At 41.4% G+C, this 27,954-nt stretch overlaps 1 protein-coding gene across 4 annotated transcripts in view; it reads right to left on the bottom strand.

Annotated features, from left to right (window-relative positions):
• The window catches only part of PARPBP (PARP1 binding protein), a 90,406-nt gene that overhangs the window by 20,766 nt on the left and 41,686 nt on the right, over positions 1–27,954 (bottom strand). For 3 of the 4 annotated variants that reach the window (XM_084631347.1, XM_084631348.1, XM_084631350.1), the window contains 3 exons: positions 9,477–9,660; positions 5,358–5,536; positions 1,656–1,737 (listed from right to left, as the gene is read on the bottom strand). In XM_084631347.1, coding sequence (XP_084487473.1) covers positions 1,656–1,737; positions 5,358–5,536; positions 9,477–9,660 — 445 coding nt within the window. The remainder of the gene's footprint in view (positions 1–1,655; positions 1,738–5,357; positions 5,537–9,476; positions 9,661–27,954) is intronic. The other variant, XM_084631349.1, reaches the window with a different exon arrangement.

The following is a 27,954-nucleotide window of genomic DNA, read 5'->3' as shown; positions in this document are numbered from 1 at the left end:
TTTAGTAATCAAGAATCAGCTTCCAGAGTCACATTTTTGGTAAGTTCTGTGATGGAAGCCTGACTCCTATGCATCTCTTTCAGGAGACTAAAAGGTTTTTTGAATATTAAGGATAATTATTTTTAACTAAATAAATACCCTGGACTTTCTGATATTGAACGCAATTGATCATTGACCCAGTCTTGAACTCTTCATTCAGGCAAAAGAGCTCCTATTGATTTCAATAGGCCCTACAATGTACTTTAACATATTTTCACATTTTGATGGATCAAACCAGAGTTTAATTTATCACTAACAAGCAGACCAAAATCATTGTTATCTGGTTTATTTTTCAGAGGACACATTTTTGGAATCTGTTTTAGGCTTAATTTCACTCTTTAGTTTACCATGATTGTTCCTTCATTTATGTGATAGCTAAACCTATTTATATGAAACAAGAATATATTCAGGATACACAGACATACTTCAAGTCTGATGGTTTCCTTTATTTTAGTTCCACAAGGAATTGTACTGAAAACCCAATACATCTACCTGGGGTTCAGACCCCTGATAACATTATGTCACAAAGGACTACACGCACTAGGCTACACCCTGTGAATAACTAAACATTGCCCCAACATGCCAAGTTAATTCATTTTGGTGCTAGGAGGGGGTGATAGTTTTGTTTCTTCCCCACACACACCAAATATATATTGTGTAAACATTATTCCCCATTTATGGAAAGTTACTTTTAGTTATGCTAGTCTACTGTTTGGTCTTATTGCTAAATAAGTACATTTTACCACAAATTGATAATATAGTCTTTCCTCATCTATTAAAATTGATCTAATTTATTTCCTCATCTATTGCTAGAACCCATCTGCTGGAACTAGAGGCCAACTTTCATTTAGCTCCCAACAACCACATGCAAGGGATTAATGCTGGCATAGTCCCAACAAAGACTAAATTTTGCACTTCTGCTAAAAAAAGCATTCATGGAGCTGTCAGTGCTGTTGAAGACATTCTCCTAAATGATGTTTCTAACAATACCTAACTCACTATTATAAAGTAAGATTTCTGTCTGAACAACACAACAAGATATAGAATTTAAGTTTTTAATTTTAAGTATTTAAGTTTCTCGTTCAGAGAGTTCTTGCTTTGTAACAGGATTTTGGAAATTAGAAACATAAGAAGATGCCCATAAAATTATACTGAAAAATTCCATTATTGCTCTTTTACAGAACCCAATTTAGCAGGAATGCAAAATTAAGAGTTAAAGAGCATGTGTTCGTAGTCATTTTTGCTTTTATTATACTTTAAATTACACAGACTATGAAAATATATAGATTAATTCAACATGCCTCCATTCATTAGGATAGCTTGTCCACAACCAAGTTTTTAAGCCTCTTTTTCCTACAAACTTTTCTGTTTTCATTTATCATGTCACTCTTCTAGTCAGGCTTATGTCTGTATTGCTCCCTCTTTAAGGGGATATAACTAATGTAATCACCAATATGCTTCTCCATTTATGGATTACACACACACACACAATTTATTTATTTCACTCTCACACACAGAAATAGAGAGAGAGAGAGAGAGAGACTGGATGCATAACGCAAGTATTGTATTACATTCATACAATATATATTATAATATATAAAATAACCATACGACACCTTAATTTTTCTTTCACCAACAGATGTTTTAATTCGTTGTCTGAGAGGTTTTGGAGAAGACCTAGTGGATTGTGCTGGAGATCTACATTAAAAAAAAGAAGAAAAGAAAAGAAAAAAAAAGATCAATTCTTAACTAAATTACACTTCAGCATTTTGTAACAAAAATTCCTATGCTTAAAGGCTCCTCAGAAACAGGGGGAATGGAGGAATCCAAGCTTCTGTTCCTCTATCCTTTCTCCTGCCCCTCTCCCACACCTCCCCACCCCGAAAAAAAACCTGTTTGCATGTGAGGTACTGATGGGAAGTACAATAAAATTTCTGACTTAAGGTTTCAGCAACCGGCATATGCTGTTAGGGTTTAAGTTTAATCACAAAGTTGTGATTCTGCAGGCGCATCATTGTTACTTGTGGCATTGGCAGTGCTATAACAAGTTTCTTCCCATGATTGTCTTCAAAGGCTTCTGGTCAGTCTCCACAGTAACTCACACACTCACACTCTCTTTGATGGAAGTTCTCACAGACAGACAGACAATTACACTTCTATTTTTCAGTTTGTGCATAGTTTATTTCCATGGACACAAGACTTGGATGCATACACAAGTGGTTTTGCTTCTTACAGTAACAAAATCTGTTCTTTGCTTGGAAATATACACCTAATGGTTACCTCTTTATCATCACTGTCAGCCAATGTGCCTGCACTGACAAGTAGTGATTTCATTTCAGCAGAGACCGAACCTTTCTACATGTTCCCTTGAAGATCGGACTCTCTTTAAGACGCTTTTAGCTGTGCCAAGACTTCTGCAAGGTGAGGTACAAATTTGGCAATAATTTTGGCAATTCAGTAGCTTCTCTAGCTCAGTGAGCTAGTTCCTTCAACAACGCCTACAAAAAGTGGATCTTCAGGATATTAGTAGTATTGCAGACCAGTTTAGGAAGGTGTGACAGGGTGTAACTCACCACTCCAGCGCCTCCTGCTGGCTGTCACGGGGATTAGTTCTTTTTGCCAGTGCGCCCTCTTCTGGTGATGCCTCACTGCCATCACTTCTGCTCTGGGACCCACGTCACTCCCAGGACTGTGGCGTCCTCTTCAGTAACATAGCCCTCCGGGCATGTTACGCTCTGGGTTCCCCACTTTTGGAGGCTCTGCAATATCTGTCCAGCCACTTTCCTCAGTGGCAACTGCAATACAGAGTTCCGCCACTTCCCCAGAGACAACTGGAGAAGGGGGGGACCCAGGCCCGCCCATTACTCCGGGTCCCGGCCCAGGGACCCTGTAGATGGTGGCCACTTATTGCGTCCCCTCCGACTCCTCTTTAGATCTCCCTGGGCCACTTCCCCGAGGCCCCAGCACCCTCTTTGCCCTTGCCTGAGGGCCTCAGCCTGCAGAACTCTGCAGCCTGCCAGGAGCTGCCTTTAACTCCCCGGGTCTCTGCCTGCAGTCCTGCTCTGTCCAGGGTGCTTGCTGCCTTCAGCCTGCAAGGCAGCCAGTCTTCCTCCCTCCTCAAGCTCCAGGGAGTGACTGAAGCTGCTCTGCAGCTCTTCTTATATGGGCCAGCATGGCCCCAACTGGCTGCTCCTTGCAGCCTCCCAAGGGCTCTATTAACCCCTTAAAGCCCAGTGTGGGGCAGGCACCCCATCACAGAAAGGCATTTGATGAGTAGGGGGCAACATGCTAGAAAGCACAGAAACAGTTATGGGAGAAGTAGACAAATGGAATACCAAAGATGGCATCCTTGACGGAATGAAGGGGATGGGAGTAGCAACATAACTTTGACAATAGAAAACTGGGAGAAGAAAAATTACGTAGGACCTTGAAGGCTTATCAGTGAGGCAGGGAGGCCAGAGAAGAAATTGTGTGCATTTTCTTAATAAATTATGGAAATGTTTAGCCTAAATTCATTCCAAATTTACCCAAAAAATCACAGATAGTAGCTCTAACTAGATCAGTCTCCTTATTTTGATATTATCTTCAATGCATTTTCTCAGGTGGCTAAAAAAGAAAAGCTGAAACTGCTATTGGAAACACGGCACGTAACCCCTTTCTGCCATCAATAAGGCTTCACAATAATTACAACCACCCCTTATTTTTCTTAAGTATTTGCACTCCAAGAATATATACGTACAAGAAATTGTTTCAATATAGTCTCCAATGGAGAGCAGCAGGGATCCATACAATAAGGGAAGGATGAAACATCTTCTGTCAGAGTTGCAGTATATATAGAAGAGACTGATTCAGTGAGAAAAATCTCACTTTGTCTGGAAAATTCTAAAATGTTTTTGATGATTTGTTGTTAATGTTGGTACTTTCAGTGCCAAAAGATAGAGATGCCAGTGACAAAACACTATCAATATCAGACAAAGGAGACTGTAACCACTTCTTACCAGTAGCTCTGTGGAAGGTTTTTTTTCATTTTCAACTTCTTGCCAAGTTTTAGAATGAAAAGAAAGCTCTGGAACCATCCAATCTAACAATTTAAACTGAAAGCTCTGTCAAGGCCAACACAGAGGTATAGGGGAGGGACAAAGAGAAATTATCTGAATCTCTCAAAGTTTCATATATGAAACATGTCAGTTTTCTCTTCCAACCTTGGCCCTAAAAATAAACACAGTTTTCTGGAAAGTGGTCAGATCCCCGGCACAGCTGACCACAAAGTTTAAACAGATTTTTGGGACCATTCAATATAAAAAAAAATAATGAAATCTCTGGACACAACAAATACATTTGTTAAAATTCAGAAAAAATACTTAGAACTGATAGTAAAATTGAGAATTTTAAATTAACAAATAAGATTGGGGGGAGGGATAGCTCAGTGGTTTAAGCATTGGCCTGCTAAACCCAGGGTTGTGAGTTCAATCCTTGAGGGGGGCATTTAGGGGTATGAGGCAAAAATCTGTTGGATGATTTAATTGGGGATTGGTCCTGCTTTAAACAGGGGGTTGGACTAGATGATCTCCTGAGGTCCCTTCCAACCCTGATATTCTAGGATTCTATGGCAAACTATAGTAAGGTTTAATATTTCCTATGTTTCTACCTGTGACCAACCTGCATTGCTAATTTATTGGTAGAGATATAGATTATCACTTTCCTCAAAAATACCATATTCTGCTACATTTCACCGCGTAGGTAAAAACATTTTTAAAACATAAGAACTTACAAACAGTATTATACCCCAGAAGTTACTGTACTTAGGTGGAAGATGAAGTGATCCCTTACCTATCACACAATGTTCAGAGTTTTATTGTTTGTAAAGCAATTGAGAACCTCAGAATAAAGGTGCTACAGAAGTACAAATTGTTAAGAGATTTTAGAGTCTGAAGGGAGGAAAGAAAACAAGGAAATAAAAGTGATTTCCTGTATTTTAGCAAAAAGAATCCGTCAGTTTTAAGTAAAAGTAAGAAACTTTTCATAAGTTTATGAAAAGAGTGGTAGATTTTAGAGTGGTAGATTCACTTTTGTGAATAAGTTGCTAGTGTTAAAATTATGTTTTTTGAGCTATGAACACAGTATTCTCAAATGAAGTGAAAATTAGATATACTGAGTAAACAAAAAAACTGGAAACTAAAAAGTTGACAGCAAATTGACAATACATCTCTTAGTTTGCTACTAAGTAATTTGCTTTGTATAAGCAAGAACATTATTCTTGTTCTGCAGACCATTTATTACAGGGGTTTGTTTTATTTTATAGATTTACTAGTACTCACCTAAAGAGTGTTAAGACAGAGGTGATTCCAAATGGAGTTACATTTTCATCACCATATAATAGTTCTGCTTTGTTTTTGGTAGGAAGATTGGCAGCTTCTTCATCCAAAAGAGCTAATAAGGCCTTTACAGTTTCTCTGCCACAGTAGGCAGTGCCATGGTTTATGGCATGTAATTTTGGCTGAAAGTAAATAGAAATTATTCCATCTAAGTAAATATTAATAGGAACATACAATAATGCTACAATGCATCAAATCAACCAACAAGGAATCCATCTTCAACAGCAGCCAGGTGCTTCAGAAGAAGGTGCAAGAAATCCCCCACAGACAATTATGGAATAACCTACCCAAAAGGGAATTTTCTTCCTAACCAACACGCAATTAGTGATATTTAGCTAATTGCTAGATGGAAGCATGAGCGTAATAAGATATACAGCTAAATATCGGAGTCTGAGCAATGACACTGCACTACAGAAGTTAGGTGGGAAGAAAATGAACAGTTCCCCATCACGTATTCTTGAGAGCTATGGGGCACACAGATACATTCTGGGACAGTCTAACACCAATCCCTTTTACCAAGTAACCAACTCTTTTCCACAAACCTGACCAGAGGTGTGTTAGGTACAACAGCCTCCAGATTAGCATAAAATAGATCCCTCAGGATCTTCCACAATAATGGAGAAGTTCTCAAAGAAAATCTAAATATGGAAATGCTCAGTGCTGCTCTCAGCAGCAGAGACGTAGAACTTCATAACCACTGTGGTACTGCAAAAATTGCAGGTTTGCTATAAAAAAAATAGAAAGTAAAAAAAAAAGTAACAATCCTGTTCAGAAGTTTAGGGCTTGTTTTTTAAATGTACAGTAGGGTATTTTTAAAACCACAGGTTTTCTTGCTTACATGTTAAAAAAAACACACTGCAGTTTAAATTTGTTCTAAAAAGATAGTATAAGTAGCAACAGACTTTATAGAATCAGTTAACTAATCTTAAACAATGTCCTTGAATAAATCAAATTCTATTCTTTTATCTACCTGATTACACCAGTTAGTGTATGTATCTTCCAAGAACTATCGCAAAATATATGTCAGACATTTACTATAAGTTAACAACTAGTGAATAGAAATAGCAACTACAGCTATGGTTGGCACCTAAAATTAGAACAGAATTGTCTATTTCAGTTCCATTTAACTTCCCTAAAATTTTATTCTGAGCCAATGCAGCCATTACATTACCACATAATGACTTTTGTGCAATATCATATTGTGTCATGGCACAACTGTTTTACTGTGAAAACTGCAAAAAAAGAGCAGTCTCAACTATAACTATGCACACAGACTAAAAAAAAAAAGCTTCACTACAAATTAAGGCATTCAAACTTAAATGGAAAAAGCAGCCACATGCAAGCATCATTTCTCTGATGCTTGTTAAAGCTATGTCCAGGGCCCATTTCTTCCTGCCTCCAAAATAAATTGACTAGTCTCTCATGAATGACCTTCTGCTACTCCAGGTCCTATATTGGTCAATCCAGGTCACAACAGCCAAATTCTGGCCAGAACAGTAAACTTCTCAGATAGTGATGAAAATTCTCATTAACCATTAATGCAGGCTTCACATAATTAAATTAAAGCAAAGCTTTCTCCCCTGTGGAATAATTATTTAGCTGAAGCTCAGGAATTCCCACAACATCGAGATATTGCAAAGAAAAATATTGCCAGGTTAAAAGTTTTGTATCTGTTTGCTGCAAGGCAACTGTTTTCAAGTGCATTTTATTCAGAAGTGAATTAGACAGCCAGCCTTCCTAGCAATACTACATTGTGAAAGCACCAGTTGTGGCTCCATAGGTAAAATGAAGTTGAATTTTGCACTTAAAGAAGGGATTAACCTTTGTTAAGTATAAAAAAATAGAGCATACCCTCCCCAAAAATCACAGCACTTACTCTGAATAAAAAACCTATTTTTCTGAGATTTTATAATGGAATCTATTAGTGACTCCTATAAGAAATATAGCACCCCGTGTCAGGCCTTTTAGGTCCAAAAAGATCTTCACAGAATACAGATGCTTCATGTCTCCCATATAGTTAAAAAACCTCATTGAAATCATAAACAAAAGCTATATTTGATTTTTTTCAAGAATTAATGGCTATTTTGCCCCTATTATTCTTAATAACTGTACTTTTTTTCAGCAGACACTAAAGAATAATATTCTTCTACAAAGAGTTTCACCAAAAACTGCACTTTCAAAAGTGCTGACTCTCTCATTGTTCTCAAAGGAACTGACATTACAGGCTGCCTTCAGTTGCCCATTTAGAGAAGGGCCTTTATTCCCCATTGTTCTGAACGGGCCCAAGTATTCCTCTTTACTTCCTCACAATATAGGATGCCACCATCTTTGGCTTCTCTCCTGCAGGGAACAAGGGAAATGGTGGCCACGTTTATAGGGGACATCAACCTATAACCTGTGTTCCATTGAGAACAACAAGAGATGACAGCCATTTTGATATAACAGTACTTTGAGAGTTTTTCTGAATAAGATTTCATGCAGAAGCCTCTGCTGGCAGAAAAATTTTCAGTTATGAAAAACAGAACCAAGAGTGACTATTAATCCTAAATATTTATTTTCAAAAGCTACCTGTTGCACCAGATCTACTCAGAAGGTAGGATAGAGGAGGAAAATGTCCACATGCAGAGACTCAGTGGGTGGAAGAAATAGGATGTGTATGTATGGAGAATGTGTGGGACAGGAGTAAAGGGAAAACTGCCCAGGGAAACGTAGAGTGAGGCAAGAAGTAGAAACTGGGGGACAGGAAAAGAGAGGCAAATGGGATATAAACTCTAGCTGCTTTGTGCTTCTTCAAAATGGCATAAAGCAGCCAGTCCATATTGGTCAATCTGGACATAAAAAGTTAAAACTATAGAAAATAATTTATGGCATCTCTTCAAATCATTAGGAATACCAAATGGTAGCATTCTGACTTTTTTAATTAAAATTTTATACATGAATACAAAACAAAGAAAATTCCTAGACAAAACTGAAGTGAAGATGAAGTTAAGGTTGAGAGTACTTATCAGTAATCTACGGTAAAATACATTACAGAGATGTTAGAGAGACAAGGTGGGTGACGAAGAAGAGACATGTGTGGCTTGAAAGCTTGTCTATCTCACCAATCAAAGATATTACCTCACCCACTTTGTCTCTCTAATATCCTGGGACCGACATGACTACAACTACCTATTACTGCACTGCATATTAACAAAGCCCAAAACAAAGCATTATAAACCAGGAAAATTCAGAATTAATATGAAATTTAAAAGAAATCCAAACATTTTAAATTATGGAAATCACACAGTTTCACCACCTAAGTCACCTGAACTCTGTACTGTAGCAATACCCCCCCATACCCCTCCCCCTCTTTTTTTTGGAAGAGAGAAATGGGGAGGGCAAGACAGAGAGAAAAATCTAATGAGTCTTTACAAGTCAGTTTAAATCACTAATATAATCTGGGACCATAAATAGTAATCATAATCATATCATTATTGCATGGTATCTACAGAGCAGAATTAAGGTTGTTTGGATATGCATTACTATATCTTAACATGTTTGGATTTAATTTTTAAAGTAGAGTGTTCTGCATTTATATCGATTGATTTTGGGATAACTAGGTCATCAATGTATTTTATCCTAAATTTCTTATATGTACTCTCAGCCTTAACTGCATCTTAACATAATTTTATCAGGGAATTTAAATAAAAATTTAACTGTATTAATATTAGTAACAGATTAGTTATTTTACAAATATTTAATATTTTACAAACATTTAATATTTTACAAACTCTTATGAATGGGAACAATAAACTGCATTTAAAAAAAGTTACATTAAAATTATAAAACTATTAACATAATAATTTTTAGTTGAAGTATAATGACTTTTTGAAAACCACACTATAATCCTAAAGGACTTAGAGTCTTTCAACAAATTTAAGTGTACTACGCTACACAGGAAATGACACTATTCTGTATTATTGGGAAAAGATTATTCTATATTTCAAGTTTAAAAAAAAAAAAAAAAAGACATTGGCTTTCTTGTAAAGCTGTATAGTAGGAGAACAAAAGGAGGCCCATTACCCGGGCTGGACTGATTCCAGTGGTGCTAGCAGTCACAGCTTCATGTTGAGAATTTATAATATTTTTAATCCTTAAATCCAAATCTTGTAAAACTTCCTCTGCTGCTCGACAGAATGGATCCCCACTGTTTCGGCCTTTTATCAAGTGTATCTTGATTGTTGATAGAATTCGCCCCCCTGCAATTCTGAAAATAGGCAGAGTCATCCCCACATTAATCTTGGCAATGCTTTAATATACCTATTAGTTCTGAACACAGAGTCTTCACAGTCAATCAAAACTGTTCAGAGAACAGCTTTGATCTTTTAAATAAAACAGCAGTGTGCAATTAAATACTATCCTTTGACATAATAGTTTACTAACATATTAAAGATTAGGAAAATCAAAAGGAAAAATAAAAAGGTAACCAAATTCAACATTTGGCAGTATGCGGATCTACAAGACAAAGAGGAACTATCCTGGCTGGAAAGAAAGTTCTGATAAAAGTATCTTCTGCAAATCCACATCTTTCTGTTTTGCTCATAGATCATGAGCATGTCACAAAGTTCTAGGAGAACTGAACCACTAAACAGTAAGGCATACTACTTTATTTGCAAATATATTTCTGTTTCACATAAGCCTTTCCAACAACCAGTATGTTTTCAGTTTAACTAAAATATCAGATTGCCAAGACGACTAGTTGAGCACTGATATTCGTTATTAAGGTGTACAATTTCCTATTCCATAACAGAGCAGGAAAGATTCCTCCACGATCAGAGAGCACATACAGCAACACAAATTTGACTATGAATTATCCATACAATAGTATCGGTTATGTCAAAAGTATAATAGATGAGAGTATGTAACAGGGCTCAAGTTCAGCAGTTTTTATAGAAAGACCAGAAAAGAAGGCATATATGTTCCCAATTACACAAATGAAAGTTTCAAACTCATGAAGGATGGCAGGCACTCCTGATTGTGCTAGAGATACTTTGAAGTAGGCATTGTATCTTAATCAGTTTGCACAGTACCTAGCACAATGGATTGGGGCCCCTCAACAATACCAAATTATTAAATACCAATAAAAGTTTAAACAGAATTTAAAATGAGTGGCAGAGATGTACAGAAAGCAAACAAAATGAGGCAGGCTACAATCATTACCAGTGCTCAGGTTTAAGGAAATAATGTCAAAGAATCAGTTTTCCAGTCCTCAGATACCGTCCCACATCTCCATCACTTTTCAAAGATGTTTGTGGTTTGGTAATTTTGTTTCCAAATCTCTTATCAGCTCAGGACGCATGTCCTCCATGGCTACTGATTTGATTATGTTCAAAGTTTTCCCCAAGTATTCCTTTACTCATTTTATAAAAATCAACTATTTATACTAAGTATTCATTATTTCAGAGACCATTTTAAAAGAGGAATCCTGCAGTGTGGCAATTTTAGTAATTATTTTAATAGTCTGCATTCATTAATATGAATATTTGTTTTCTAGTCCTTTTTAGTATTGGGTACTCATCTTTTCCTTCAAGCCTTAATCAGCTTATATTCCTGTTTAATTGATTCTTTCCTTCCTCAACTTTACTGTTTCCAGTAAAGGATTATTTTTACCCTCAGATCTTTGATTGGCTCAAAATGGAGCTGCCAGCCTGGTTTAAAGACCACTCCCTATCAACAGGGAGCAGACAGGACCCATTGTTTAAAAATATCTGTATAAGAATCTCATTCCTGGGTCTCATGTTCTCAGGACTACACAGGGTAGAACTTCACAACTCAAAGCTTTTGATGCAGTGGTAGTGACTAGCACATAAATACCAATACCTCAACTTCCAGAACCTTCCAGTTGGCACCTTCTTAATCAGACTCTGAAGGAGCTTTCTTCAGGGGTGGGTCTCAGACTTGTTTTGGATGCTACTCCAGCAGAGTTAATGGGCGGCTTCTCTGTAAAAGAGTTCTCTATTTTGACCTTGCCTTTAATCTGAGACTGACCTAAATCTAAATTAATTTCCTTTTCAGTCTGATGCAATTTAAGAGTACTATTCTGTTTGCTTCCATAACTTCCTCCTTTCGTCTGCTCCCAACTTCTAAATTTGTGAACATACTTGTCAGCACGTTACATCATACTGATGAGAAATTACTTTTATCAGAGGATGGGCTAACTACATCTCCCATTTTAAAGAAAGTTTCACATGAAAATAAAGCTTCTGATACATTGAACTCAGAATTCTGAAACACTGGGAAAAATGATTTTTACAGAAAACCTGTCAGGATTCAGGGCTATAGACTCCTGAAGTCCCAGAAAGTGTGCAAATTGACAATACCCTCCAAAAAGGGTCTCCGAGCCCTGACACACATTGTCTACAGTGTTCCCACGAGGAGTAACATTTCTTTTGTGCATTCAATTTCAACAGCAGTTTACAAATTCCCTGGAAGTGCCTCCATCAAATGCAATTTAGCCTAGTCAGGTTCACACCCTAAACAATAAAAAAAGCTAAAGAGGCTGAGGGTGAGGGGAGGTGAAGGGCAGAAAAGAGAGGACTGGACTGAATATATAAGAGGTGATTTCTTTATACTGCATGAAGGAATATGCCCAGGGACTTTGCTGTTTTGAATTAATCTGACTGATCAAGAGTCCTGTAAATAAAATTACAAACCCTAAAGAAGTTAACCTGAGTCTCCTATTGCTTCTGTCCTGCCATTCAGGCCCTACTTTGCCACACAATCCTTAGTCTCAATTTTTGTAGAGGACAGATACTTATTCATTTTATGGTAGTCAAAACTGGATTATACTTTACATTAAATTGCAAGCTTTAAATCAAAATGAATAAATGCTTTGTGGAAGTGTAGTGAGGCGGAGTGGTCTCCCACTGAGCCAAAGGGGAAGGAGCCACTCTGAGTCCCTAGTGGGCGGAGCCAGGCCGGGCCCACCCCTCAACATAAGCTAAATATAAAAGGCGAAGCCGTTAGCCCTGTTAAGTCTGAACCAGGGAAAAATGGGTCTCCAGCCCCCTGCAAAACCTCGAAGCTGAACCTGCGCTGCACAAGACTGACCCAGGAGAAGAGCTACCGGGACTGCCACTCGCCATATACCCCGAGGAGATGGAGGACTCCCGGACTATGGAACCCCTCGCCCAGACTATGGTAGGACGTACCCAGGGAAACCAGATGTTCGTCAAGTTTCACTGTTAGAACCCGAGTCAGCATATTGTGGTAGAATCCCCACTGACCCAGTGGCAGAACCCTTCACCACTGTTAGGGCCCTGGGCTGGGACCTGGTGGAATAGGGTGGGCCTGGGTCCTCTTACCTCCTGCTGCAAACTCCACCCCTGGGGTGGCAGCCTCCCTACCTGAGGCCAAGAAGCCTGCGATTGTCTGCCATCTGCCTGAGCCAGGACATCAGGTGATAGACTGGTTGTTCTACCCTGCCTGAAGGCCTGAGCCTCTAGACTGCTTATAGCTTTCCCCTGCCTGAGGGCATGAGCTCCCTAAAACTGTTGGTTTGCTCTGCACTGCCTCAGGGCCTGAGCCCTTAAGACTGTTTGCTCCACCTGGCCTAAGAGGCTTAGACCAAGATATTGCTTGGCCCTACCCATGCCACGAGCCAGGGCCCCTTGTGTTCAATTTGTAATTCCCCGTTAGTGGGCGACATCCCAGTGATGCAGTGAGGTGAAGTGCCCTCCCACTGAGCCAGAGGAGGAGGGACAACCGCTAACGCACTACAAGAAGTTTAAGTATAATGCTTGGATGTAGCCAAAGGGAAACACCCATGTGGAGTCAGTCTGCCCACAAATCAAGGGCTATCTGATTTTAGTCAGGAGAGTATATTAAAAAAAGCAGACTCATAGACTTTAAGGTCAGAAGGGATAATTATGATCATCTAGTCTGACCTCCTGCACAAGGAATCTCACCCACCAACTCCTGTAACAAACCCCTAACTTATGTCTGAACTACTGAAGTCCTCATATTGTGCAGAGAATCCTCCAGCAAGTGACCCGTGCCCCACACTGCAGAGGAAGGCAGTGAACCTTTGCTTTAAGCGCAAGAAATGGAAAATTCTAAAGGAAAAAGTCATCCAATGCAGTTGTTAAGAGATAAGAGCAGAGCATCGCTGAAGAAAATTCTGTCTTTGAAGGATATACATACTAGGAGTGTTAGCCAACTCTCTTGAAATTTCATGCCAAACTGCTTATTCCTTGCAGTGTTTAATTGGCATCTCTAGAAGCAATGCTTACCGTCAATGAAAAGTGTACTATGATAACCGTAGTAAGGCCTATTCCATAAATACTGTAACCAACCTGAAGTATGTAAGGTAGACAAACAGATGAAGGAACCACCTAAAGTTAGCAGTCTTTATTAGCTAGATTGAGTCCTTTTAACTGCAGAAATCCTGAATTTATGTAAAAAAAGTTACATATTTCTCAAGTATTTAAACGACGAATTTGGCTAATTCAAATGAACAGAATTCCAATATTTATGTAAAAAGAAAAGGAGTACTAACAAATTTATTTGAGCATAAGCTTTCGTGAGCTACAGCTCACTTCATCGAATGCATGTGTATATCTTTATCACAGGTTTACTGATATTTTAGTTCCCCACAAATGTTTACCTACTTTATGTGATCCTTGATTACTCCACAGTATTTATTCAAGGGAATAAAATAAAAAATTTTAAAAAAGGCAGTAAAATCACATTCAGTATTTTTTTTTTATTTTAGTCTCTACCTAATGCCAATTGAGGATATTTTCTACTTGAAATAAAGTTCATTTAATCTCTCTTTCTGCCTGTATTCCTCCCTCTTTTCCAGGAAAAGAGTTCCAGTTCCCCATCAGATATACAAATTCTAGCTGGAGCAATGAAAGGAAAAGTTTATTCATTCTTCAACTAGAATTATAAAAACAGGCCAAGGCATAAAGTGCTGATCTAATGTGTGTGTGGATTATATTAAGACATTGTGCCATAGCTTATTTCATTTTGAACCAGAGTACACTATAATAGAATACGTTGTGAGATTTGGTTTTATTCAAGGCTGGAATACATTGCCCAAAGGTTGAATTTACCTCAATAGTTATATTTCATGAAGGATTTAAAATTTATTACAGAAGAGTCGAACTACCAAAACTATTGACGTTCAAGAATATGCCCTCTACACAGTCCATGGTGGGAAAAGTATTATTTTAACTATAATGTTTACCCATTGTGACGTGGCAAGGCCAGATGGCTACAGAAAAGTAGTGGGAGATAGATATATTAGCTCCAGGCTAAACAAATCCCTGGTACCAGGTTAAGTGAAATGGAAGCTGCTCCAGGTCAATTAAGACACCTGGAGCCAATTAAGAACTTTCCAGAAGGCAGGGAGAATGCTAGGTTGATTGGGACACCTGAAGCCAATCAGGGGCTGGCTGAAACTAGATAAAAGCCTCCCAGTCAGTCAGGTGGGTGTGCATGTCAGGAGCTGTGAGAGGAAGTTGTGCTGTTTGAGAGGCTGAGTAGTACACACCGTATCAGGCACAAGGAAGGAGGCCCTGAGGTAAGGGTGAAGTGGAGCTTGAGGAATTGAGGGCTGCTGTGGGGGAAGTAGCCCAGGGAATTGGTCAGCTACCATAGCTGATACTATTAGGGTCCCTGGGCTGGAGCTGGGAGTAGAGGGTGGGTCTGGGCTTCCCCCCACCTTTGCCCCCTGATTAATCACTGAGACTGGGAGACAACAGAGACAGTGCAAGGAAGGATAAACTTCTCCTCACCTCCCTTGCTGGCTTATGATGAAAATGGCTCAGTAGACTGTGACCCTTGTCTCTAGAGAAAGAAGGGTTACGTAGAGGGTCACAGTGAGCCTCTGAGGCTAGCGAAATCTGCCAGGAAACCCGGGACCCACGGAGACAAGGACAGAGCTTTGTCACACCATATATAGATGGAGGTGGTTGATGAATAAATTACAGTGGGAAGCATGGTTAAGGGAATAGCAGCTTTGGCCCAAAATGACAATATACCCTATCAAATATGACAAGGTCTGGGTTAAGGAAAACTAGTTTAACAAAACTGCACAAGTTATTTTTCATACTGAAAATGGATCTGGAATATTATCTCATAGTATCTGTTGAAGGGCTACAATCAATAGGATGACTAATATATTTTAGAAAAGAATGTAAATTTAACTAAGGCTTCAGTGACTCAAGCAGCAGTTACAGTAGAGTGAATGCATGCATTCATATATAAATACGGACAAATTCATGTTAACAGCCAGAGACCCCTTTACAGCAGCCCCTTCTCTTCTGCTTCAGTGGAGGGAGAGGAGGTCCTCTAACTGATCCATCAAAGACAATTACTAGCTTCAGTTAGTAGTATGGGAAGTAAAACAAAAAGGAACCCAGAACTTCCCTTGAGATGCAAACTTGTAGGGTAAAGATTTTCCCTAGTCTAGAGGTACGCTTGAGGCAAGATGGGGAAGAAAAAAACACTTATGTAAAAGAGCTGAGTTAAGGGATCTAGTCACATGTTGCTTTGAAATTGGAGCTTGCTGGAGCTCAAGTGTTGTGAGTCAGTATTGGGGGAGAAGGATAGTCTGTGTTTGGGGTAAGGGAGGACGTACATTGACAAAGCTGGAATGGAGCATATGGAATGGTTAAAAAGTGCAGAGGAAAAAACAAACTATACTTAATACAAGTTGTCCTGTTTTTCCCAAGATTGCCCTGAGATTTTAAACAGGTGAATATAGTCCTAAAATCTTGGGAAGCTCACTGACCAAAGACAACTTCGCTCTGTACCACTAGAGGAGAGTGTACAAACCACTTGGAAGGCATGTTGCTGGTTCCCAAACCCACCACTCACTCCAGTCTCTGCTATACCATGCTCAGAAGACAGAAGAAGAGAGCATCTTAGACAGTTCAGGGAGCAATCAGACATGGGCCTTATACCTGCTCTGCTCACTCACTGCCTTCTCCTCACACCTCCAAGAAAACCCTGTCGCTGACAGGCACACTTTTCCCCATGGTTCAGTGAAAACAAAAAGAAAGACAGAAGGAGGGGGAAAACAAGGAAGGGACAAGGAAACTGGAGATGTAAAAAGAAACAGTCAGAAAGAGGTGGGACACAAATGTGGAAGACACAGCAAGGGGGTTTCACAGGCCAGGTCATGGGCAGCCAGATCTAGTAGGCAAAGTCAAAGTCTGTAGTTATGAGACAGGAGTCAAGAGTCAGCTGGATTGGGATTCCAGGAGGTGAGAAGCAGGAGACAAACTGGAGGTGAGGAACCACAAGACAGATGTCAGGAGTCAAGCCAACTCAGAATGCCAGGAGATCAAGCTGGGGTAGCAGGAGCAGGAACCACAAGGCACACAGTCTGGGGCAGGATGGAGCTCAGTTGTCTGACCTGCTGGCTGTACTTAACACAGCAGCAAGAACTGGAAGCTGTCAAAATCACTCACTCTTGGAGTCTGTCAATCAGTTCTCAGGGGAGGAGCCTCACACTGAGGCTGAGCTTCATGGGTCTCAGGTAAGCTATCACTAGCAGGCAGCCAGGTACAGGGTTAGAGTGTGGCTGATCCCAGATTTGAGACCCCTGGATCATGACATCACCCTCTTCTTTAGGGGCTCCCTCCAGGATACAGGGATCCTGGTTTCTTAGGGTGGTTCCTGTGGAAGGCCTGAACCAGAGTGAGTGTGAATATTTTCAGCTGGCTCCCAAGTGCGTTCCTCCATGCCATAACCTTCCCAACAAACAGGTATCATAAATTTGCCCTACTTGATCTTAGTCAAGGATTTCATGTACAATGTATTCCTCCTGACCTTGTACTTGTGCCAATGAGGGCAGCAGCTGGTCTCTATGGGGAAATGTTCTCGGTGTATGGTTTTAGAAGTTAGACATGGACTACAGGGTGGATTCTAAGAGATCAAGGGAGCTGGAGCTTGAAGGTTACTGGGTTGATTTGTTGCCGAATCCAGGACTGTCCGTGAGGATGTGTTCTGTTGAAATCTATACCTTTTGTCTTATAGGGATGGCAGGGCCCTGTTTATGTTTGTCCACATGACTTTTGTAGTCCTCCTTCACCTTATCAAGATGTCCCTTCCCCTCCTCTTGGATGTGATGGATGTATTGTACGATGTCTGAGGCAGATGGATTGGTCGAGGTTGTTTGTAGTCGTGGGTGAAATTAGGGGTAGTACTCATAGTTGATAAAGAAGGAGCTGTGGCTTGGGGAGGCATGGTCTGCATTATTATACAAGAATTCTGCACAGGGAAAGAGTGAAGACCAGTTATGTTTGCAATGGTTGATGTAGCATTGTAAGTGTTGTTGGAAGACTGTTGGCCGATTCTGTTTAGTCATTTGACTGAGGAAGGTAGGCCTCCTAATAAAAACATAGGGCCTCATGCCTGAAGTGGGCAATAAACTGTGACCCCGGTTGGAGATGCCGTGACTTGGGAGGCCATGAAGATGGACTACGTTGTTTATCCAGAGCTGGATTGTTTTCCCAGTGGAGGGTAAAGCTATGCAGGGAATTAACTGAGCCATCTTAGCAAAGCAAATCAACCAACTGCAAGCATAAAGCCACTGGACTCTGGTAGTTCCACCACAAAGTCCACGGAAATGACCTCTGAGAGCCAAGATGGGGTGTCTAGAGATTGGAGGAGGCTGCAGAGTTTCTGACATGGGATATTGGTGTGGGCACACACCTTGCAGGAAGCTACAAAGGTTTCTCTCATGGGGCACATTCAGGGCCAGCAGAAGAAATGGGACATTAATTGCTGGATTTTGTATCACCCTAAACATCCTGTCAAAGTAGCATCATGGCACAGTTGAAGAACTGCTACTCACAGGTCCGGAGGGAACACAGAGGCATGTGATCCCCTTGTGGGTGTTTTGCATTTCTTTCTTGATAATAGCCAACTCATTGGGAACAATTCCAGACACAGAGGCAGAGGGGATGAGCATAGACAGGTCCTAGCAGCCAGTTGCATTAAGGAAGTTATGGGACTTGAAAACATGAGTTGGTTCTGGACCAGGGTCTCATGGATCAGAGGCGTATCTTCAGGACAGCCATTGGCATTACTATGCCTGGCTCCAAGACTGTAGGTAAAAGGTAAAGTTGAACTGAGAGAAGAATAGGACCCACTGCAGCAGTTGTTGGTGTCGGGCTTTGGCCCTACACAGGTACTCCTGGTTCTTATGGTTGATAAGCATTTGGACCAGATGACAGGTCCCCTTCAAATGGTATCTCCACTCTCCAGAGGTTGTCTTAATTGCGAAGTGTCCTTGTCCAAGATCTTGAAGTTTTGCTCAGCAGGGATGAGCTTCCTTGAGTAGAAGGTGATAGGCGATAGTATTTGCCTGGGTTCATGTATCTGGGAGAGGACTGCCACAAACACTATACTAGAGGCTTTGGCTTCCACAACGAAAGCTTGCATCAGGTCTGTGTGGAAGAATACTGGAGCAATAGTGAAGACAAGCTTCAACTGCTTGAATGCGCACTCAGCCTCAGGCAACCAATGGAACTGGGCATTTTTCCCAGAATAGGGCAGTAAGGGACTCAGCTTGGGTTTTGAAGGGTTGGAAATGAACCCCCAGCAGAAATTCATGAAGCCACATTGCACAGAACTCCCCAGTTGCGAATGGCATAGACCTTGCACGGATCCATCTTGATTCCTTCCGGGTCCATGATGAACTCCAGGAACTCTGTGAAGGTCTGATCAAATGCGCACTTAAGTTTAACATAGAGATGATGTTGCCATAGTCTCTACAGGACTGTGTGGATGTAAGTGGTGTGTTGGTCCAAATTGTCGACAAGATCAATATGTCATCTAAGCACACCCCCACAAAACTGGTTGAGGAGGTCTCGTAGCACATTGTTAATGAAGGCCTAGAACGTCCCTGGGGCATTAAATCAGTCTGAAAGTGGCCATAGCAGGTTCAAATGGCAGTCTTCCATTCATCCCCTCTCTAAAATAAGCTCCCCAGAGATCCAGTTTAGTGAACACACAAGGAGCACCCCTGTGATCCAGCAATCAGGAAACGGGGCACCAGGTAACAGTTCCAGATTATCTGACGGAGTGCACAGTATTGAAGCAGAGGCAGCCATCTTTTTATGAAAAGGACTGAGGTGCCAGCCAGTGAAGTCAACTTGAAGACGAACCCCCATGCCAGGTTCTCGGAGATATTCTCGCAATGTTGCTAGTTCAGGCTCTGACATTGTATACATCTGTCCAAACAGCATCTTCACTCTTGGCTGAAGTTCTATGAACAGTTGTAGTCCCAATGTGGGGGAAGGGTTTCCACATTCTTCTTCTCAAAAACGTCAGTGTATTCACAGTAGTTGGGGGGAAGTTCCAGAGTACCCCCAATGGATGTTTCAATGCGCACAAGTACATCTGCTTGAGACCTTCAATGTGTACTGGTCCCTCGCCATACTGTTGGCAGAATTCCTATGGGACAGCGACCTTCTGCTTTTATCAGCCTGCAAAATTTCAGCCCAAATGGTTAGCGTTTAGCAAAGTTATAAGCAACTGAAAACAGGGCCTTAAAATGGGAAATATGAGGCAACCTTATCATATGCAGTGCTACCAGACCCAGCCATAATAAAAATCACACATTGGATATAGGTGACAAGAGTTTAGCCAAGTAATGCTTGTTTTAGAATACCATCGCTCTTCTTCTCCTAGCCCCTTCCCTTCCTCCATATTAAAAAAAAAAACCAACCACTGATTGTAATATAAAGGGCTGTGTATACCAGTTCAGCAATTCGGCAATGTCTAGAGTCCACTCCTGGCAAAAAGGTTCTCCTCTGTCCTCCCAGACATCATGCAGAACACTACTAGCCACAATAATATGGACAGCAATGATGACACTAGTATCCACACGGTTCTGAATGCAGCACTGATAAGGCATCCACCCAACACTGGCATGTAAGGGATTAAAAGAGGCCTAAGGAGGCTGCGCAGGAAGCAGCCAATAGGAGAGAGGCTGCAAAGAATAGCCAATCAAAGCCTAGCAGACTCACTTAAAAAGGGCTGAGGTCCAGAGGTAGTTGGGGGCTGCTGGGAGCTTGAGGAGAGGACTGTGTCCCTAATAGGCTGCAACCCTGCAGCACCTTGGACAGAGCAGTGCAGGCAGGGACCTGGGGAGTACAGAAGGAGCTCCAAACAGGCTGCTGAGACTGAGTAGGGTGCTGTAGCCACAGGGAAGCAGCCCAGGGAAATGCAGCGGTAGTCAAGGCAAAGGAATACAATAGGTGAATGCAGTTCACAGGGTCCCTGAGTCAGGACCTGGAGTAGTGGGTGGGCCTGGGTCCTCCCACTTACCACTGGGGAAGTGGTTGAACATAGATACCTTCCTTCCCCCTTCTGTCTCCCACCCCAACTCTCGGAAGGGGGAAACTCGGATGGTGACAGGGCTGAAAAGATGAGTCACAAAGAGAACACTGCGCTTCTGGGAGCTGAGAGAGGAGCCATTGGCGGCAGCAGAGAGAGTGCTGGTGTGCAGACCGCGGACATCAGCCTCAAGCTAATCCCCAGCATGACCAGGAGGAGGTGCCAGTATGGCAATGAAGGACTGCACCTCATGACAAGCACTAACAGAATTTCAATCTGCCAAATGCACATGCCACCACTAGCCTACAGCTACTGAGTGTGTAGTTGAACCTTCCTTTGCCAGATCCTCTGAAATCATAGTACAGTTTCATAAGCCATTGGTAAAGGGGTTAAGCAGGGTCCCCTCAAATAGTAGGAACAGCGACTCCATTTATAACAATGGCATTTGGCGCAAATAATGTCCTAGCTTATCCATAAAGGTAAAATCCCGATCTCTAGGATAGCCTTACATCATGCACCAGTGCATCCCACATTAGTGTCCATGAATCTGTTTCCATAGTCAACCAGGGCCTGCATAACAATGTAGCACCTGTTACAGTTTATGTACTCACATGCTCCTTGCAGAGGGCAAACTATGGGTATGAGTGCCATATCAATAACCCTGGCCCAGTTTGGAAATTTCATTCTCTCAAAGCCAGCAACTATTTCAGGAACATTTTTAATACCACTCACCTTTGAGTAAATCAGTCTTGATCGCTCCACAAACCTCCACCACAATTGACTTGCCAACTCCAAACTGGCTAGCAACAGGCCTGTATCAGCATGGAGTAGCCAGCTTCCAGACTATTATAACAGTTTTGCTTCCAGACTGGCATGACCTCCCTTATGCAGGTGTCCTGGCACTGGAGGGTAAGGGCAAGCTGATCATAAACCTTCAAGAACATCTGAATGGGAAAAGCATATTTGGTTACAGACTGGCTAACCTAGTTAGGAGGGCTTTAAGCTAGGTTCAAAGAAAGCAGGTGACCAAAACCCACGGTAAATCAAAAACATGGAGACCTGGGAGAAGAATCAGAATTTGGGGGAAGCATGGGCTGTTATAGCAGAGATAAAGGCGAGAAGACAGAACTGGGGGGTGGGGGGAAGCGGGACTCAAATCAGTATCTTAGATGTCTGTATACTCATGCGAGAAGTATAGGGAATAAGCAGGAAGAACTCAAAATGCTAGTAAACAGCTATGACATAGTTGGCATCATAGATTGACTTGGTGGGATAATACACATGAATGGAATACTGGTATAAAAGGGTACAGCTTGCTCAGGAAGGACAGGCATGGAAAAAAGGGAGGTGTTGCCTTACATATTAGAAATGTATACACTTGGACTGAGGTTGAGATGAAAATAGGAGACAGACTTGTTGAAAGTCTTTGGGTAAGGATAAAAGGGCTTTAAAAAAAAAAGGCTGATGTCATGGTAGGGGTTGACTACAGATTACCTAATCAGGAAGAAGAGGTGGATAAGGCTTTTTTTAAAAAAACAAAAAACGAACAATCATCCAAAGCGCAGGACTTGGTGGTGATGGGGGACTTCAACTACTCAGACATCCGTTGGCAAAATAACACAGCAAGGCACAGATTATCCAACAAGTTCCTGGAATGTACTGGAAACATTTTTTTTATTTCAGAAGGTGGAGAAAACTACTAGAGGCTGTTCTAGACTTGATTTTGACAAATAGGGAAGAACTGGGTGCAAATATGAAAGTGGAAGGCAGCTTGGGTGAAAGTGATCGTGAAATGATAGAGTTCATGATTCTAATGAACGGTAGGAGGGAAAACAGCAAAATAAAGAATGGATTTTAAGAAGGCAGACTTCAGCAAACTCAGAGTTGGTAGGTAAGATTCTATGGGAAGCAAGTCTAAGGGGAAAAACAACTGAAGACAGTTGGCAGTTTTTCAGAGACATTATAAGGGCACAAGAGCAAATTATCCCACTGCAAAGGAAAGATAGGAAGTGTGGCAAGATACCACCCTGGCTTAACCAGGAGATCTCCAATGATCCAAAAATTAAAAAAAAAAGTTCTACAAAAAAGTAGAAACTAGGTCAAATTACAAAAGATGAATATAAAGAAATAACACAAGTATGTAGGGACAAAATTAGAAAGGCCAAGGCACAAAACAAGATCAAACTAGCTAAAGAGATAAAGGCTAACAAGAAAACATTCTACAAATACATTAGAAGCAAGAGGAAGACCAAGGACAGGGTAAGGCCCGTTACTTAATGATGGGGGGGGAACAACAACAACAGACGATGTGGAAATGGCAGAGGTGCTTAATGACTTCTTTATTTCAGTTTTCACCAAGGAGGTTGGTGCTGACTGGACATCTAAACACAGTGAATGTCAGTGAAAATGATGTAGGATCAGAGGCTAAAATAGGAAAAGAACAAGTTAAAAATTATGTAGACAAGTTAGAGGTCTTCAGGTCACCGGGACCTGATGAAATGCATCCTAGAACAGTAGCTCTCAACCAGGATTCTGGGGCCCACTGTGGGGGGCCCCCCCCAAGCAGGTTTCAGGGAGTCCACCAAGCAAGGTCGGCATTCATCTTCCTGCCCTGAGCCACAGGAAGTCTAAGTCCCACCACATGGGGCTGAAGCCTGGGGTTCCAAGCCCCACCACCCAGGGCTAAAGCCAAAGTCTGAGCAACTTAGCTTCACAGGGCCCCCTGTGTTGTGGGGTCCGAGGCAATTGCCCTGAATTGCCTAGAATACTCAAGGAGCTGAGGAGATGTTTGGGCCATTAGCAATTATCTTTGAAAAGTCATGGAAGACAGGAGAGATTCCAGAAAACTGGGAAGGGCAAATATACTGCCAGCCTATAAAAAGGGAAATAAGGACAACCCGGGGAATTACAAACCAGTCAGCTTAACTTCTGTACCCGGTAAGATAATGGAGCAAATAATTAAGCAATCAATTTGCAAACATCTAGAAGATAAGGTGATAAGTAACAGTCAGCTTGGATTTGTCAGGAACAAATTGTGCCAAACCAACCTGATAGCTTTCTTTGACATGGTAACAAGCCTTGTGGATAGGGGGCAAGTGGTAGACGTGGTATATCTTGACTTTAGTTAAGCTTTTGGTACTGTCTCACATGACCTTCTCATAAACTAGGGAAACTCAACCTAGATGGAGCTACTATAAGATGGTTGGAAAACTATACCCAGAGAGTAGTAATCAGTGGTTCACAGTCATGCTGGAAGAGGGGTCCCGCAGGGATCAGTTCTGGGTCCAGTTCTGTCCAATATCTTCATCAATGATTTAGATAATGGTATAGAGAGTACACTTATAAAGTTTGCAGACCATACCAAGCTGGGAGGGATTGCAAGTGCTTTGAAGGATAGGATTAAAATTCAAAAGTGATCTGGACAAACTGGAGAAATGGTCTGAAGTAAATAGGATGAAATTCAGTAAGGACAAATGCAAAGTACTCCATTTATGAAGGAAAAATCAGTTGCACACATACAAAATGGGAAATGACTGCCTAGGAAGGCCTACTGCGGAAGGAGATCTGGGGGTCATAGTGGACCATAAGCTAAATATGAGTCAACAGTACAACACTGTTGGGGCGGGAAAAAAAAGATCATTCTGGTATGTATTAGCAGGCGTGTCATAAGACTGACACTAGAAGTGGTTCTTACATTCTACTCCGCCCTCATTACGCCTCAACTGGAGTAATGTGTCCAGTTCTGGGCACCACATTTCAGGAAAGATGAGGACAAACTGGAGAAAGTCCAGACAAGAGCAACAAAAATGATTAACAGTCTTGAAAACGTGACCTATGATGGAAGATTGAAATTACTGGATGTTTAGTCCGGAAGAGAGAAGATAGAGGAAACATAATAAGTTTTCAAGTACATAAAAGTACAAGGAGGAGGGAGAAAATTTGTTCTTCTTAACCTCTGAGGATAGGACAAGAAGCAATGGGCTTAAATTGCAGCAAGGAAGTTATAGGTTGGACATTAGGAAAAACTTCCTAACTGTCAGGGTGGTTAAGCACTGGAATACATTGCCTAGGGAGGTTGTGGAATCTCCATCACTGGAGATTTTTAAAAGCAGGTTAGACAAACGCTTGTCAGGAATGGTCTAGATAATACCTAGTCCTGCCATGAGTGCCGGTGACTGGACTAAGTGACCTCTTGAGGTCCCTTCCAGTCCTATGATTCATGCTAAAGTTCTGGAGCCACTGTAGATCCCAGGTCCGCATGACAACATGATCCCATCAGTCTGTGATCATGACTCTGCTCCAGAGCTGCTGTTCTACATTTGGGGAAAGTGTGTCTATGGCAACAGGCATGAGCTGCGTCAGCTGGGTCATGGCTGGCATGTCAGCATCCCAGCCTCCAAGAGGTGCATTCAGTAGGTCAAATACAGCTGCTGAATTGTCCACCAGCATCTCACAGATGGTATGCCCGATTCCTGATATAGGAGTGAGAGTGAGCTGGAGAAGTTTTTCCACCGAGTCAGGATTGATGCTGATGACTCCATCTGCTGGCAATACATGTATCCGACAAGGCTTGGCTGCGTGTGTTGGAGGGCTCAAACCAGTCAAACCACTTCTGGTCAAGTTTCATGGGATGAACAGACAAGTTCTCCCACAATCCACTATGAACCAAGCCCTAAGGCAGCTACAGCAGACGAGGATGCTAGGAACCCTGGGATACATCAGCATAATTGTGAGGCCTGTGTTTACAAAGCAGTGTGGATGCTCAAGTGTGGGCTTGGAAACTCTGGGTCTGCAGGTATGGGTCCCACAGACCAGGTTTACTATGAAGTGTAGACCTAGCCTCAGAGATGGGGCCAGAGCGTCCCTTTAAAAGGAAGGGTCTTGGTAGCTGGGAATCCATGTCTGCTCAGAGGGCTGTGCTCTGAACTTCTACTTTCAGGTCACAACAGTGCCCTCTCCCAGCACCTGCCTGAATCAGGAAGTTTAGAAAGGAACAGGAACTTACAACAATCCAAACTTAATTAAAAACCAACAGCAACAAGACTTTTTTCTGTCAGACTTACTCTTTGAAACGTACAATCATTGCAATCACAATTCTTTTTAAAATTAAAGTAATTTACAGTACACAGGTTTGTTTCTCCTAAAGTGGTGTAATAAATTTTCAATACTCTGAAGCAATTCCAATACTAAACTGGAATGAAGCACAAAGAACAATCATAATGGCATCTACTAATTAATAAGTCCATCAGATTTTCCATTATAAAAACTATATCTGGGGATTAAATTTTACTATAAAAGGTTGCCCACTTGGTATTTAAAAGGTTTTAAACTTAAAAAAATTATATATATATATATATTATATATATATATATATATATATATATTTGTTTTAAAGAAAATCCACTATAGCAGTGGTGGCTAACCTGTGGCTCTTCAGAAGTTAATATGCGACTCCTTGCATAGGTGCCGACTCTGGGGCTGGAGCTACAGGCGCTAACTTTCCAATGTGCCAGTGGTGCTCACTGCTCAACCCCTGGCTCTGCCCCAGGTCCTGGCCCCACTCCACCCCTTCCCCCAAGGCTCCTGTCCCCTTCCCCAGAGCCTGCCGTACCCTCGCACCTCCCCTTTCCCTCCAGAGCCTCTTGCATGCTGTGAAACAGCTGACTGTGGGAGGCATGGGGAGGGAGAGGGAGACGCTGATCGGTGGGGCTGCCAGCGGGCTGCTGACACGTTACTGTGGCTCTTCAGCAACGTACATTGGTAAATTCTGGCTCCTTCTCAGGCTCAGGTTGGCCACCCCTGCACTATAGCTTTGGTATTTGTTACATGGCTCATTTTTTTTTAAAAAAAAAAAGCCTGTTACCCACACCTTTGCACTTCTAAAATTCTAAAAATGTACAAAATTTTTATGAAGTAATTAGTCCAATCCTTTTAACAATGTATTTTAAGACTGGCACTATTTATGATCAGCAACTTTTCCCCTAACATTTTAAATGTCAAAATACAGGTTAGCATCTGTTTTGTACTATGAATTGACAGATACAAAGCAGTTTTGCGGTAGTTTTCAAGATTCATTTAAATATTTCCATTTCACTGAATTGCAATACATTGTAAATGTTCCAAAATAACTGAAAACAGACGTCCCTTACATGAAAAATTGTAACAGTGAAAGTTTAAAGAGTCCCTATATAAATGGAAGGTTTACGGAGTATATTGCCTCTGCAGATCCACACTCCTAAGAGATGGACAACTCTGAGCTGAAAGTTCCACAGCCGTCCAGAACGCAGTTGGTATTCAGGTGGCCTCCAAGTAACTAACAAGTGGATCCAAACCTTCAGTGCAAGGCTGTATAAAGCTCTGCAACCACAACTGCCTCATTTTCTCTTACCTAAAATACAATCACCTAAGCCTTCAAATGGGTGTGGGTGTGGCTTTACAATGGCTGCACACAAAGTAAGAGAAATTGAGTCATTCCTTCTCAAAAGGAAGCCTGATCCACTTACCCATATTCATCGTTAATTTCAGCCTCCGGCTGAATAAGCTGCATAAGCAACTGCAAAGATGATGGTTCATGGGGCTCACAAAGATCCTCTCCAGAACTGTATGTTCACCAAAAGTGTTGATCAGAGTGCTTGAAGTGGCTGCTTCAGGCTCTTATTACTAATTTTAAGAGCTATGCAACAGTGCCACTTAGTGGCTAGTTTTACACAGGGAAGCCAGGGCCCCACCCAGGCACAGCACCCCTGCTGCTGGTCTACTCAGACTGCTCCTCCCTAAACTCAGAAATTTATGTGACCATAAATCAAACTCCAAGGGTCAGACCATGGAGCTGGAGCTTATCTACAGCTTTTAGAAGCCTGGAAACTTCATGATGGCATACTAGAGAGACTGAACCTTAATGTAACTGGCACTCAGGCCCATCTCCAAACTGATCTGAAGGAATAAGGATCTTCAGAACTGCTGATACCAGTGGATCTATGGATGTTTTTACAGCAGTACACCAAGAGAAATAGGTTCTTCAAATCCTCAAGTACACAGAAAGGTGTCAATTGTCATTGTATGTATTTGCTTATCATGGAATCATTCAGGTTCATGTACTTCACAATTAGACTAGGCAAGCTGGGCTCTGTTACTTGGTTCTTATCCCGAAAGTCATCTATTACAAGAAACTGTGGATATATTTGTTAGTTCCAGGGCCTCCTCA

The sequence above is a fragment of the Lepidochelys olivacea genome, assembly GCF_965140295.1.
Source record: "Lepidochelys olivacea isolate rLepOli2 genome assembly, chromosome: 1".
Taxonomy (NCBI): Eukaryota; Metazoa; Chordata; order Testudines; family Cheloniidae; genus Lepidochelys; species Lepidochelys olivacea.
This window is presented reverse-complemented; position numbering and strand designations above follow the sequence as displayed.